We start from the raw sequence: 16788 nt of genomic DNA, 5'->3' as shown, positions 1-16788 counted from the left end.
AATTCATACTAATAATATTATAAATGCGACAGTGTGTCTGTCTGTTAGCTCTTCCCGCTCAAACCACTGAACTGATTTTGCTGAAATTTGGTATGGGAATACCTTGAGTCCCGGGGAAGGACGTGGGATACTTTTTATACCGGATAAATGTATGGTTCCCGCTCGATAAACGAATTTTGGCGCAACAGGGTGGCGGGCGCGGCGTCATAAACCCAATAAAGGGGGTAAGGACTGATCCAGTTTAGAGCATTGACCTTTTTCTTTGTTGCAACTACGTCTGCCTACGGCGAGTAAACAAAACACGCGCGCAGTGACCTCTGACGCAACGGCGAGCGAGCTCCGCATCGTAAGTCGGATGTGGCATGCCATAGAGAGCCAGCAACGATATTGTGATGATAGATGGGAACCATAGTTCCAGTTAATAAGGTAGTGAATCATGCGCGTTACGTCAATATATGATTTAATTGGTTAATTAATGAGAAGACATATTGGAAATCATGCGTCATTTGTTACGTAACATTTACACGTATGGGCTGGAGTTTTTAACAATCTTGAGCAAGGCCTAAAGTAATATTTTTGCAGATTTAGCGGGCGGAGTTTCAATTACTATTTCGACATTGTAGAATAAACTCATGAGGCGAAGTGCATCAATACTAATATTATTATTGTGAAAGTGTGTATGTCTGTCTGTCCGTCTGTCTGTCTGTCTGTTACCTCTTCACGCCCAAACCGCTGAATCAATTTTGATGTTTGGTATGTAGATACTTTGAGTCCCGGGAAAGGACATAGGATACTTTTTTATTCCGGAAAAATGTACGGTTTTCGCACGATAAATGAAAAAGGAAGTTGCGGGCGCCATCGAGTATCGAATACGAATAATTTATTGGCTGCAATATTTATTTTAGTACAATATAATATTTTCTGTAATCTCGTCGCATCACATTATCGCGGTAGATCTGTAAATATTGAGCAATAAAAACTGTCATATTATAAGCCTTAATTAATAAATAATTATCTACGTACCTGCTTATTAACTAATATAGCAATTAGCATGAAAAGGTCACAAACAGATAGCAGTAGTTGTATTTTCACTTAATTTATAATATTAGAATAAAATTTGGAATACCTACTGAAGCTAAATCCAAAAATATACTGCTTGGTTACCTCTCACATATCATCGTTTAGTCTTGAATTCGGAGCAGAGCCATTCCTCAGTGCAAGTTAGCAAACCCCTAAAATCATGCCAAGAATAATTTAAACTATTTTAAGAGTATTTAAACCATTAACACCATCCAACATGCATCACTTGCAGTCTTAATCGAAGCGAAAAGCATACCACCAAAATGTTCAAGCAGGTTAGTACACAAAACCTCAGTATATTTTTACTATTACCACTGATTACTAAATAGTTTGCTATTACTTACGAGTATATTATGTTAATTAAACAGTAAACATTTAGTGTTGTTGGGGACTCAAAATTGTGATCTACGTATTTATAACTAGTTATATTGCTTACAACTGCGTTGCTCAGAAACGTACATACTTTTGCCGCATTATAAACTATTCTATCTTCTTTCTCGGGCCTCAAAATATCTTAATATTAGATTAATTTATTTCATCAAAATAGGTTCAGCAGTTAAGGTGTGAATAGGTAACAGACATACTTTAAAATTTATAGTATGAGTATGGATTGGCTATTTTAAGTAAATCAATATTCAGCCATTCCTACAGGATGATTTTGCACGTGGATTACATCGGTGTCATGAGGTGTTGACTGTTGATATGAAACAGCTGCCACTCAGAATGATACCAGCCATTATTCATAACTCGGTCATTAATATAGCATACGAGATATTGACAGAAGAGTGGGTGTAAAACGGCTGTCCATCAAGTGAAACTTTACAAGATGGCGGCGTTAAGTCTTATTTCGGCCACGTGCCAAACAAGCGAAAACGAAAAGATTTTGGGTGAGCCAAAATCTTTTCGTTTTCGCTTCGTAATAGAATCGCCGATGATAATGTATGGAATTGACATAAGCGTTCGTTAATATGACGTTGACATTCGACTCGTCTTATGTCAATTCCATACATTTTGATCGGCGATTTTATAACGAAGCGAAATCGAAAAAGTTTCGGCTAAATGGCCTTGTACTCGTAGGTTTGTCTATGACGACAATAGCACAGTATAGCAATATCAGTCATATTGCTATACTGTGACAATAGTTTACTTTTTTCCACTTGGTATTGATTCAAAGTAACGCGGATCATATTATGTATCTTTTCAAGTGTAATTCTTTTTTTATCGAAATAATGTTCTTAAGTATATATTTTTCTTACAATAACTCTTCAAATTTTCTCGACCTCTCTAGCTTAAAACGTCTATAAAACCTAACCTCGAATTGCTTTGGGGAATAACTTTAATGTTACTACAAAAGCGCGTTTTTATAACCTTTATAATAATGAAAATTGTTTCTTTGCTATATCTAAACTGTGTCTGCTGAGATGAAACTTACTAACCCTTCTTTCTTTAAGCTAGAAGATGGTAATCTACTGGTATCTCTAACCGCCGTACTCAGAGCATATTTTAATTACGTTTAACCTTCAATGTAGAGTTTGACAAATAATGTATGGGGGCTTATGTAAAAAAAAATATTAGTTACATTTAAGTACTTAATTAATGTTCTAAAACTTTGTTTGAGACTTCTATGCTGAGTCTATGAGAAATGCCCCATAACAATGTTATTTTGCCCATATAAAAATTAAAAAGAAAGTACAAAAAACAGTGCTGTACTACTTTAACAATAAAATCTATGTTATAAGGGATACAGTACACTCCCTAAAGTATTATCACTTATTAGTTTTACCCTGTATATTTTATTCTTATTTTTTAAAGATTATCTTCGCTGCCCTCTTGGCTGTGGTCGCCGCTAAGCCCGGCATCCACTCCGTAGCCTACCCAGCGGTAGCTGCCGCTTACACTGCCCCTGTTGCTGCGGCTTACGCTGCCCCTGTGGCGGCGGCCTACACTGCCCCTGTTGCTGCTGCCTACACCGCCCCTGTTGCTGCTGCCTACACTGCCCCGGTCGCTGCTGCCTACTCTGCTGCCTACACTGCCCCCGTCGCGTACGCTCCAGCCTACTCACCCTTCGTCTCAGCAGCCTACAGAGCGCCAGTGTTTCTTAAGTAGTTCATAACGATGTACCTGACATAAATAAATGATACCAATGATATAACAAATTCTTTGTACATTCATCGTGTTTTTATAAGACTCCTCATAGAGCAATTTTAAAAGGCATGTATTTAAATCAATATCTATCCTTTTCTCGATCAAAATATTTGAAAGTTTCACCAAAAATACTCGTACTGACTTGCACACTAATTATGCACCCTAAATAATGCGAATTCAGCATACTATTTAAAGTTATTTGCGATACTGTTTTACTGAACGAATAACTATTATTAAAATAGTATACCTAACAATTCCTTAGTTCAACAAACATACTACAACTTTTTAAAGGAAAATCATCACCTAAATTACTTTTAGGAACACCATTTATTCTAAATAAAACCCAATTTAATATTTTATGTTCATAATATAATTAAGGACACATAAAAATCATCAAGTGCTAACTTAACATGGACAAAACTTTGGCACAGTGAATGGTAACTCAGTTTATAAACAATAATAATAAACAATCGGCAAAGAGCGAGTCGGATTCGCGCACAAAGGGTTCCTTACCGATATATTGCAAAATTGCACTCTAGGGGTTGACAAGCTACTAAAGAAAAAAAAAGAAAAAAACAACAACAATTATGAGTCGACGGAGCCTCGCTACGCGGGGCTCCTACTTCTGGGTGGTTCACAAAAAATAACCACGATGGCTAAGGCGGGAGCGTAGCGCAGCGTAGCTCCCGCCTAATCTAACCTAACACAATCAAGTCGTATTGGGCCAACATTGGTATTAATTATTTAAGAATCATTAATAAATTTATTAACCCATAAAATTAGAAAACAGTAGTGAATTTTGATAATTTTTCTTAATTTTTATCAAGAAACCTTGAATTATAGAGTTTTGGAATGATAAAATCTTTCACCATATTATCTCATCGTAATTACCGAAAATCTTTGTCGCTAACACAGAAATAGATCAAGATATAATATCTGAGGTCACAAAAGAGTAAAGAGCGAGCGCAAAGGAGTGAGTGCGGCGTTAGATGAGGATGCCCCAACATGTTTTTCAGTAAAACAGAGAAACAGAAAGAAAATAAAGTTAGTCAATTTGCAGACTTGTTTTGATAATAGAAATTGATTTTATTGTGGTGCACCTTTCGATATAATTTTTAGAAATTTCGTTGTAAGATTGTCCAATTTAGAGTGCAAGTTAGTATTTTTGATAAACAATTTAAATTTTAGTTTTACAAATAATATATTTGATGTATGAACCATATTTTTGGTGTGAATTCGGTTATAAAGGTCGTCTCGTTTTGTATGATGTTTAAGTTTTTTTTGAAGGACATGTTCAGTTAATCAATTGTTTTTTTTGATCAGCATTAGTTTTTCTGGTATGCATTCAGTTAATTAGGGGAGTTAAGGTAGTGTGCTGAAAAATTATTCTGATGTGCATTTAATAATATCCCATTTTAAAATAAGTGCTTCTAGTTTACCAGAGATCCATTTATTATAGTATCTTTGTTATATAATGACCATGTTGCTATATAGTACCTTAAAGCTGCGTTGATGCGTACACCAACGCAACCTACAGAGCGCCAGAGCCCAGAGCTGATGCCCGCTAGTTTTCTCTGACACCGTGGTATTAATGAATTCCCTCTATTTTTTTCGTGAGACTTTAAATATGCTTTAGTAAAAATTATCATGAAGAGGAGGTTCTATGACATTAATGTCCAATCATCGTATAGATAGATATATTCAATGACATAAATCGGCTATTAGCCAGTGTTAGGCTGCGTTTCCACCAGAGATGTGTTGCGAGGAATGTGTTTTTGAGAACCAATAGAATCGCTTCATTGATGTGAGCTTGCCATGACATCGGTCGGCGCGGCGATGCTATTGGATCTTAAGAGGATACACCAGGGGCTAGAGACATGACAAAAAAGTACCTGTAATATCAGAGCTGTCTCCCTTACCTCAAGCCTATACCGCAGAAAGCGATAGAGACAATTGCAGAAAATCAACGATTCGTTGTCCCCTGATTCCTTCTCCAAAACTTAACCGATTTAAGTACTTTTTTCATTAAAGATTAAAGAAAGGCCTGAGCTATGTTCCTATGTTTTAGTTTTTTTTTTTATAATCTAGCCAAATGTGTTTTCTGGATGTTTGAACACAGCGGAAAATCTTGCCATTTTCTGGGTTTTTGAACGTTCATATGTTATTTAATAATTAAATTATTAAAAAAAACATAGGGACATTGTATTAGTGGCCGTAGATGTTCAGGAAAAAATATAACTCTACTAGCATTATCCAGGGAGGAAACAGGGGACAACGTTTGTATGGAAAAACGGCGGTGTGGACTCCTCTTAAGGTGACTCCGCGTTAAAGTAAAAAATCATTTTGGATATGTTTTAGATCGCTTGTTGGATATGTTTTAGATGTTGTTTTCTATGAGAGGCCGGCCCGGACTCTCATAAAAAAAAGAAATGGAACAGCAAGAAATGGAAAGGGCGTAAGCGACAAAATGGTTTTTGTTGCGTAATTTAAAATTCATAAATATATTTCATATATTATATGCTATGGGCAAATTACAGTGTATGCTTGAACTAATTTTGGAAGCTTAAATCACTCTCCTCTGTTGGCAAAATTAGAAGCCCTGGTTTTATAGAGATCTTTTTGATTAATCAGATTAATTATTCTGTGTTATAAAAGTTGACCAATCGTGTTATGCTATGGGTAATTCAAAGATAAAGACATGATGAATACTGACAATGAACTTTAACTTATTAGCTTCAGTCATTGTTGAGAAAAATCGATATCGCTGCAGCCAAATTATCAAGGCGTCACCTTAAAAACACATTCCTCGCAACACATCTCTGGTGGAAACGCAGCCTTAGGATAACGTATGCGAAGCGCTACTGGCTCGAACAATCAACAATAGATGACATGACGTATGACATCATGGATCCCACTTCTGAATATTGAGGATTCGTTTTGGAAAACCTGTGATAATACGATAACAACGCTATTAGAATTATTGAATGAATGATTCAATCGATATTCTTATTAGTTTATATTGCAGATAAAACGTTATACATTATCCTTATGTGATCTTTATTTTATTGCTCTACTAGAATAAATTTGACACCCGTTATAGGCAGTAACTCCGTTGCGCCAAAATCCAAAATTAATTTATCGTGCGACTATTATATTACCTATGTTTATCTATATAATCCGGCATTCTATACAACGCGTAGGCAATGTATAAAGTAATATTATTTACTAGATGACACCTCAACTCCGTTTCGTCAAAATTAGTTTATCGCGCAGAAACCATACATTTTTCCGAGATAACAATTATCCTATGTTCTTTCCCGCGACTCAAAGTATCTCCATACCATAAAGTTAATATACCTAGCGGAATAGAGAAACAAAGGCCTGAGCAAGAGAGATGTCACTATCAGTAACACTGCGTGGTAAAAAGAGACGTGTGATACATGACAGCAGCATTCTTTTTTGACGTCCAGTCGGCACGTGCCGCACGTTGACAATTTAATCTCATAGTAATCATATTGTTATCATGTTCTATCATGCTTGTGTAAGTGTATACGTACACATATTTTTACACACAGATGAAACCAATTTCGGTTACGTTTGACAGCTCAAGATTGTTGCTCTATTCCGCTAGGTATGTTAACTTTATGCTCCATATCTAGTCCTTTATTTAATTTAGTTTATTTCAAATAATAAACGTAATAAAATAATAAATATAGATATATAGTAGGAGGATCTCTACAACAGGTTTTTGTTTTAATTTTGGGAACTTACATTGACCATGGGTTATACCAATTTTAGGTGCTACGTGCCTTAATACATGGTACTTTATAAAACATACTAGCTGTTGCCCGCGACTTCGTCCGCGTGGACTTCAGTTTATAGCGCGCGATGTCACCAAAATAAAAAATTGGTGTAAAAAGCTTTTATAAAAAAACCCTGGTACCCCATAAATCAAAACAGCTGTGCAGTGTGCACATAGTATTTCAATTTTTTAAATTAAACTTTATATTTTATGCCAAATTTTTAAGCTTAATTAACCCCCAATTACACAACTTTACCCATAAACAATTTATCATTGATAGGTTTAAGGTTACGTCACTGCATAGATAAAGTACTGATTTATTAAATAACGTAGAAAGGAATAACAATAAAAAAAATTGAAAGCAAGTTTATAATAATACCGCATCTTATAGAAAGACTTTTGGGCAAGCGTTAGCGCGATGCAGGAGACGCACGGCGCCATCTATTATGAATTTTTGGAACTAACTTAATTTGAACAAATTTACGCATTTTCACCCCCTTACAACGCTTTTTTCCAGTAAAAAAGTAGCCTATGTCCTTTCTCAGGCTTGAGACTATCTGTATACAAAATTTCATTACAATCGGTTCGGTAGTTTTGGCGTGAAAGCGAGACAGACAGACAGAGATACTTTCGCATTTATAATATTAGTATAGAAGTATAGATATAGATTATAACTCCTCCCTCGCTCATATTATACCATGTAATTTGTTGTCTAAAATATACAAAAACATCGTAAATTTTGACTCAAATCAAAAAAACTGGAATAAAAATTCTGTAACTAAGTACATACTTCTAACCTTAAAATCTATTACTTATAAACAATCAAATATAATATTACCTTCAAAAATAGTCAAAAATTAAACACAACACAAAATACCATATTTTTAACCCAAATAGTATATTTTAAGCAGGTTAAAAATTAAACATTATTAACACAAAATACCATATTATTTTTAACCAAAACAGAATTTTATAAACAGGTTAAAAATGGCGTAAAACAGGAATAAGCTGTATGTTGGCAATAACAGTACTACGTGCAAGTATGTAGATCCTAGTCTACAAGTGGTGTTTCTAGATCCTAAATCAAGTTCAAGGTTACCCAACTACCCGTACTTATATGAATCAGTTAATATTTATTGCTGCCAATTGTTTTCGTGACTTAAATGCACCGACCATTTTTCGGCTTATACAGCGTGTATTTTTTAAATCCCGAAAAATATTTTTTTTATTTTTTTGTACATTTCATAAAACATTATTAGTATAATATTATATTCACATGGCTAAAAATATACAGCATATAAAACATTTAGAGCGATTGTTAAAAAATCTATAACCATATTAGAAAGTTCCTAATATTATGATAGTAGATTTAAAATAATCGGAAATATTATTTTATAAAATATATAAAAATATACTTAAATTTTTATTACATTTAAGCTATACTTAAGGTTTACACAATAGTCCCAACGCTATATTGAATTACTGGATTGGACGATTGGAATATTGTAAACCGGCCATTAAGCTTCTAAGGCATTTTATTTATACAATTGAAACAGCGTTACCTGCATAATATTTTTATTTCTAACTATATCATTTATTATTTATTATCATGGCGAGCAAAGCGAGCCCTAGTATATCCCATAACCTGAGCACTTTTGTTATACACTTTTCGAAAAAACTATCATGCCTATCGATTTGTACATTAATATATAAATTTTTATTTAGGTATATTATGTAGATTATGTAGATGGGTCATCACTTATCATCGGTCAGTCAAGGTTTGGTTACTATTAAAATATTTAAAAAACTGCCTTAAAGCTTATTACCACGCAGAGAAACGACGCGAGCCCTGACAAAGCTCGGTTTTTAACAACTATTAATTTAAATGCACAATCCTTGTCTTAATATTATATTGACACTACGTTTAATGAGTGAGAATTTAAAATGAGAACGATTAATATTTTCAACATCCTGTGGTTATTATGAAGGATAATCGTATTCAGGTAGCGTACTCCTGATGGCGCATGTCCTCGCCGAGTGCGCGCACGCACTCACGGGAGCACCCTGTATATATTGGCCGGGACTGCTCGGTACACATCAGTGTGAGACGGCAAACAAACAAAATGTTCAAATACGTGAGTATTTTTTAAATATTTATAACGTGGTAAAGATTTTTTGTTGAATTTTTTTCTGTTGCGTGAGTTAGTGATTTAATAACGTTTCTTATTATAATAATATTTAAGCTGTCGTAAATCGTTGTGAAATGTATAAATCTTTGCAGTTTAGATATATCTTGCAACTTTTTTATAAAAGAACATACCTACACATAATATTATAATTAAGATTGTATAAAGAATTTTTGAAAATAATTATTTTATGGTAAATTATTGCAAAGCCTAAAATTGTGTCTATAATTAATTTCAACTAAAATCTCATAAAATGTAATGATTCGTTTTCGTATAAATATTATAATAAGAGTATTTTCAAAAACAGTTAAAAGTTTTTATTAAATAACTTTTTATTGTAGTTAATTGTTCTGTGTTTTCTAAAAAAAACTTTATTTTTCAGTTGGTATTCTTCGCTCTGTTGCTGGCGTTCGCCGCAGCCAAGCCGTACGTGTACGCGCCGTACGCAGCGTACACCGCGCCCGTGGCCGGCGCGTACTCTTACCCCTACAGTGCTGCCTACACCTACCCCTACTCAGCCTACTCAGCCTACTCAGCCTACACATACCCCGCCTATGGAGTGGGTGCATCGTACTACATTTAAACTAACGACTACAGCGAATACTTTATGGATATTAAGTGACTATGTGATTATTTAATTTTAAACATAAAGTTATTTTTACATTACTTATTGGTATTAATAAAATTAACGTTATTAACACTTCACTACCTTATTAAATAACAATATATAATTTTAAAAACTTATGCAGCTATGCGAATAAACTTTTTGCTAAACTTAGTAAGTAACATGATATTTTTAGATTCGACAAAGTAACAATACTATATTTCATACAATCATTATTTAGCGAATGTTAACATGGGACATAATATTAATTATTTAACTAGGCGCTAATTTAGAACGCCCTGTATAAACATTGATATTATGAAATGCTTCCATTTTCGTTTTCTGACATCCATTGTTTTGGAAAACCATTGAATATGTCCTTGCTTATTATCTCAATGATTTTAAAACATACATACAGTAGCGTCTATTGATACTCTTGCAAATATATACACCGTAAATATCATTTTAGTTTAGTATTTTTCTGGTTTAGTAACACAACATGAAGATTTTTTTGGTAAGTGTTAATTTGTTCTGATTTTTTGTGAATTGTTTTAACTTTTAATACTGTATAAAAATAAATTCGGTCCTAAAAAAAATTGCTCTTATAATATTATAATTAATCTCATCTTATTTTTAACTTAATGCTTTTTTAAAAAAAGAAAATATCAAGGTTATGTATTCTCTATTTTTAAAGTAATAGGCTTGATGACTATTTTTTTTTTTTGGGAATTGAAAGACCCTTAAAAAATAGAAACATAGCTGAGAGAATGACTCTGATAGCTTAAAAATTCACCAAGATATGACAATTCAAACATCTCATAAAATAGGCCTGCCCGAAACGCTCCATACAAAATGCTACGAAAGACTGACGTCAATCTTTCGTAGTTTGTACGCATCGGGAGAGGACTTTGTTCGATAGATATATTAAATATTGCGTTTATGAAAGTCGTTTCATAACAAAAGTTGTTTTTAATTGCATAAGTTATCGAATGGTATACAAATATTAAGAAATTAAATTGAAAAAAAAATCGACTTGATTATCTAACTTTGAAGGCGCATAACAAAAAAAATACAAACGCTATCGAGCTGTAATTTTGGGATCACTTATTTTTCACCGTGATTTCTTTATTTTATTAACAAAATTCACTAATCTTTGACCTTGTCATCATCCCTATTGTTATAAGTTATAACTTATAGAGAAAAAATAATTAACGGTTTCAGATTCTTTCAGCCATCGCGACAATAGCCAGTTCTGAACCGGCTACAATTTTAATAAGCAATGGCTACTTAGCTTCTCCCCTTACTACCGCAGCCCTACTGGCTCAAGGATCATCAATATTGGCACCGCAACCCTCGGCAGCTCAAGTGGTACCTTCATCAACAGTTTCTGTGGTACCAGTTTCATCGGTGGTCCCAGCTTCATCGTCAGTACCGGTTGCAACGGTTGGAGCCGTAGCATCATTGGTGCCGGTGGTTCCAGTAACTTCGATGCTGGATTATCAGTATGCCTACGGTTCCTCATACTATCAAGATTACTCTTTGTCTCTGCCGTATGTTGAGTGGTTTTACCGAAACGGCAGAATGTAAAAAAATCTTCTAAAGTAGGAATTCGTGTTGTGACTGCAGTTGTATAATAATAATTATTAGGTTGTATAAGTATTTGGTTGAATATCTATAAATGGTTCGTTATATTTTTATATTTATTTACTTATAAAAATCTTTGTGAAGATTGTTGTTATATTTTTATCGCAATTTTACACAAATCCCTTTTTATAATGGAACACATGGAACTTCTTATGCTAAGTACTCACACAAAGTCGTTCTCGATAGTTTTACTCCAAATCGAGTAATAATTACTGTGTGGACCGCAAAACTCACAGCTCGAAGGCTCGCATCGAGCCAGCTCGAAGGCTCGCATCCAGCTGGCTTGATGGAATTAAATATATCAATTTAGAGTAAAACTATCGAGCAATGCTGAATGTGTGGACGAGAGCCCGAGCCACGGGTTTTGCTCGAAGTTAGGCTGTGTTGTTTTAGTATAGAAGTCGCGCGACTGCCGCACTACTCACGACTTAATGTGAAGGCAGCCTTATTGCTCGATCGAGCAAAACCGTATGTGAGTACTTAGTATAATAAAGGATTAGAAGAAGTCTATGTTGGTCGTGATTTCATTAATCGTGATCTATCGACTTGGTTTGACATAACTCCCTGTTTAAAAAAATAGAGCAATCTATTCGCTACGAAACCTTGCTAAGTTGTTTTACTCTTCAGTTTTTCTGTCAATTTTGGCTAATATTATATCTTTAAACGAGCAATTCTTGTATATATATATTTATAATTGGAATCTCGGAATCGGCTCCAACGATTTTCATGAAATTCAGTATATATTTCGGGGGCGATAAATCGATCTAGCTAAGAATCATTTTATTAGAAAAAGGTCATTTTATTCGTGTTTTACCGAGCGAAGCTCGGTCAAATAGTGTAAAATTGCCGTACGAGCTGCGAGGTAGGAACTTAACTATCCACAAAAACTTAATGCGCATTCGAATTAATTTCTCTAATGGTCCTTGCAAAAAATGAAAAACGAAAATGCCAGAATAAAATTTATTGAAAAATCACGGTGTTTGAATAGCCATAGTCATTTTGGGGATTGGTTGTATTAATTGTATGTATTGTACTTACAATTAATAGAACTAATTTTAACATGCAGATATATTAATGCTGTCAGGGGCGGATTAACGTATGAGGTAAGGGTTGTAGGCGTAGGGCAGCGCGGCGTAGGGCGCCACGACGCCGGGGGCACCGTAATACGCGCCGTAGATGCCGGGGGAGTACGTCAGCACCTGGGGCTCCGCCTTGGGCTCCGGGGCGGCGAAGGCCACGGCGAAGAGGGCGAAAAGGGCGAACTGGAATAAGAAATAATTAATTACTATAATAGTTGTTACTTTGCTTTAATTGCTGCAACATAATTTCCCCATCAAAAATAATTTTCACTACTTATAGATTAAATTGATTTAAATTTTATTTTAATAAAGTTAGTTAGTATATTATATATTAGTCGGATTCTGTATTCACTGAGACTAATCAGAATGATTTCACTGAAGTCCGCGGTAGCCTAGCCTTAGCCTATCTAGTATTAGCCTTACTAGCTTAGATCCGTGCCTTTATTCTTACAGAGTGTTATGTGTATGGATGCCCTATACCGGGTGTAACAAAACTAAGTGATAATACTTTAGGGTGTATACGGGTCTCCTATATAGAGTTCGCTGTAAAAGTAGCATTGCTGAGAGAGCAACTTTTTGTACTTTTATATGGAAAAATCATGGTACTCGGGCGCTTGCCCATACAAATCACAAACCAAAATTTGCTCTTTCAGCGCTGTTACTTTCTCAGTGAACCCTAGATAAAGAACGCATACAAACCCTTAAGTATTACTTACAACTTACGGCGGTTCCCAATATTTGATCTATCTCTGGTTTTGCCCTACTAGAGATAGGAATAGCTCACAATTGACATAAAATATATGTCTCTAATGTCTAATGTGAGCTATTCCTATCTCTAGTAGGGCAAAACCAGAGATAGATCAAATATTGGGAACGGCCGTTAGTTTTGTTACAACGTGTTACATATGCGCTGACAGATCAGAAGACACTATACTCCACTCGGGCTAACTTGTCGCTAGCGGTCGTTGACTCCCTGTCAAAAACTTGTCATTTTCCATATATACCGTGATTGACAATGAAGTGTCAGATATTGTTAATCGTGGTTTTATATGGAAAATGACAAGATTTTGACGGGGAGTCAATGACCGCTAGCGACAAGTTAGCCCGAGTGGAGTATAGAATCAGTATTTTCGACGCGTTTTCGCTATTTCTCTCACGTTATTAAAATGGACTAGAGTTATACATACTGTGACATAGAATGAGAAAGACAACGCTAAATATAAAGTAAAAGTAGTACAAGTGGGACTAAGGAGTAAGGATGTCAAGCAACTCACCAGTTTGTAGAACATGTTGTTGGTACTAGAGACTTCTCAAGTGGTGACTATAGGACGAGTGCTCTAGTTTATATAGGACCACGCCTCTGCCTATGCATGCCCTTGATCTTCAAAGTGATTATTGATATGAATAAATCATATCCGTGTTCCATCTGTTTGTCACCAACAATGACAGTACTAGATGTATAAGCAATGATATTGTACAGTTAAGGCTTTCGCGCACGACACGTCCGGCAGTCAATTTTTTCTGGTTCCATAGAAAACAAGGTCTTTACGCAGATGTTCATATAAGCACCATGAGCACAATGAGCAATAGCACACAATGAAGAAGAGACATCTAAGGAAGAAACAGTATCTTATCATTGCTCAGTTGGATGTATGACCGACGTAACTAGTGAGATATTAGGCGCAGAACTACTTTATAGTTTGTAATTTCAATGGATAAAAGAAAGTAACTTAATCTAACCAAAAACATTTCTTGTAAAATGTTGCCGAGACGATCACATAACCCTGTGAAAAAGATATGAGATATCATGTAGAGTCATGCTTTGTTCAAACCTACGCGACCAGGCGACTGCGAAGCGGTAGCGTCAAGTTGTCAAATGTGTGTTTTGATTCATAAGTCATAACTCATAACACACATTTGACAGCTTGACGCAACTTGACGCTTCCGCTTCGCAGTCGCCTGGTTCGAACCTGTGGTTTGAACAAAGCATCAAGCTTCTGCTACACGACCTAACTCTACTGACTCTCACCTCAACAAATTCTACATACTAGTAAAATATATGTATGGCTTCGCTGTTTCCCTACCGTCGCGGAAACGACGAAAGAGTCGAACCATACATATTTACTGATATACATAGAATTTGTTTATGTTAGGGTATCCTGAGGATACATCTAAAACTAACTCTATGTAGGTTAAAAAACGACGAAACGCTTCGAGAAAAGGTATAAGCTATTCTACCAATGCTATGTTACAATATATGCGTAAACTGTGTGTCTCTCTGTCACCTCTTCATTATTAAAAGCCAAAAATGTGGTATGAAGATACTCTTACTTTCAAAAAAGGAAACAGTTTTCATTACTGAAAAACAAATTTAGATTTAGGCGCAACTTAGTTACGAGGTGGTTTCGAGTAATAACTAGTATTCTAGTTTATGATATATCGTTGGCAATCGCCATAGTATTACATAGTCTACATTACACGCGTAAGCATACTACCTTATTGCATACTTGTATGAATATAATGTCATATCAGGTAATTAATTGAAGAATATTTGAAACACCATGCCGTTTAAAGATTATACGGCATATCTAATTATTAAGTTATTACTGATTTGTTGTGGTAAGACCTGAATGTATGAAAAACTTGAGAGGTGTCAAGGGACACCCGAATTGAACGAAGTTATTTCTTAAAAAATTAAAAAAACGCCATCTAATTGACGCACAGGAATACTATAACTCCCCCTGTCCCTACCATGCAGGTACTAATAAAAAAGTGTCGAGGTCAAATATCGTTCTGTCTAGCCTCCTTTACGCCGAACGCGCGATAAGGAACTTCGTTCGAATAAGGAAACTCGGGATATGCATAAAGCACGTATTACGGACATAAGACAAAAATCTTCATAAAGGAATATTAAGTTTTTCAAATATCCACTTGTATAGTTGGCTATTTAACTGAATATTCAAAATGGCACCAAGTAACCACGAAGAGGGCTATTTGACCACGCTTTTAGTGTAATATTCCATATCTATTGTAGACTCCATCATCTACAGAGAAATAAAAGATTTATATAAACGTGTCTACGCAGCCCCGTGTATAGGCAGCCCCGGATCAAAATAGGCCCTACGGATTACGCACATGTGGAGGTCGAAATAAAGTGGTTTACTCTCATAAAAAATACAAATACGGCACTCCCTATAGGCGCAGACGAAAAAAGCATAGTGAATATACTGGCAGAAGTGTACTGTCTATGTTCCACACATTATTGTAAAAACGTAATTTGTCCATAATTATTATACTGACTACACCTTTGTTATACACTGTATTGTATTTTAATTAATATATCATATGATTAACATAACTGCTGTATGTTATAACAATAAAATACCTTCATTGATAAAACCAGTTTGTTTCTAGGCGTTGTAAGTGCAACTTTGTTAGAAGCTACTTAACATAAAGATATGAGCTAGGCACTTAGCATAAAGCACGTCAGGAATTAAGTATAGTGCAACTTTTTATATGACACTAGCTGTTGCCCGCGACTTCGTCCGCGTGGACTTCAGTTTATAGCGCGCGATGATAAAATTTCATTACAATCGGTTCGGTAGTTTTGGCGTGAAAGCGAGACAGACAGACAGACAGACAGACAGAGATACTTTCGCATTTATAATATTAGTATAGATTAGATGATGCCCGCAACTCCGCTGCGCCAAAATTCGTTGATCGCGCGGGAACCGTACATTTTTCCGGAATAAAAAGTATCACATGTCCTTTCCAGGGACTCAATTGTCAAAACTCTCATCTCCATACCAAATTTCAGCAAAATCTGTTCAGCAGTTTGGACGCGAAGAGGTAACAGACAGACAGACATACTTTCACATAAGTATGGATTAATAATTGACATTAGTGATTGGTTAATTGGTCCAACCAAAAAATTAATTTTAGCCGAAGCCTATGGCTATAGCCGAAGACTAAACCGAAGTGATATACAGTAATTCTTACAGATAATAATTTTGCCGTCATAATGACATTTGTTACGAAAAGTTCTAGAAATTGTTTCAATTATTATTCAATTAAACAAGGTTCTATATTTAAATACGCACAAAAACTTTTCAAAATCGAGGACAAGCCTTTGTTGAAGAAAACCTTGCGGCCTATTTAGAAGCACTTCAAGTTGTTCCTATTATTTAAGGCCTCTCTTCACGAAGGGCTATGATGAATAACAATGATTGTGCAGCTAAAGTAAACAAA

At 35.2% G+C, this 16788-nt stretch overlaps 1 protein-coding gene and 1 long non-coding RNA gene across 2 annotated transcripts; one reads left to right on the top strand and one right to left on the bottom strand.

The window, feature by feature from the left end:
- Nucleotides 1-1315: 1315 nt before the first annotated feature.
- On the top strand, nucleotides 1316-9796 carry LOC121739531 (vitelline membrane protein Vm26Ab-like). Its single transcript, XM_042132048.1, has 3 exons — nucleotides 1316-1355; nucleotides 2893-3171; nucleotides 9596-9796. The coding sequence occupies exons 1-3, from the start codon at nucleotides 1344-1346 to the stop codon at nucleotides 9794-9796; spliced, it is 492 nt and encodes a 163-aa protein (XP_041987982.1). The 5' UTR covers nucleotides 1316-1343.
- Nucleotides 9797-12407: 2611 nt separating this feature from the next.
- Nucleotides 12408-13954, bottom strand: LOC121738706. The gene is made up of 2 exons (XR_006037325.1): nucleotides 13815-13954; nucleotides 12408-12723 (listed from the first exon to the last, which is right to left on the bottom strand). It is a non-coding gene; the product is annotated as an uncharacterized LOC121738706 (long non-coding RNA).
- Nucleotides 13955-16788: the final 2834 nt, after the last annotated feature.

Source organism: Aricia agestis, chromosome Z, assembly GCF_905147365.1.
Source record: "Aricia agestis chromosome Z, ilAriAges1.1, whole genome shotgun sequence".
In the NCBI taxonomy this organism is placed as follows: domain Eukaryota; kingdom Metazoa; phylum Arthropoda; class Insecta; order Lepidoptera; family Lycaenidae; genus Aricia; species Aricia agestis.
This window is presented reverse-complemented; position numbering and strand designations above follow the sequence as displayed.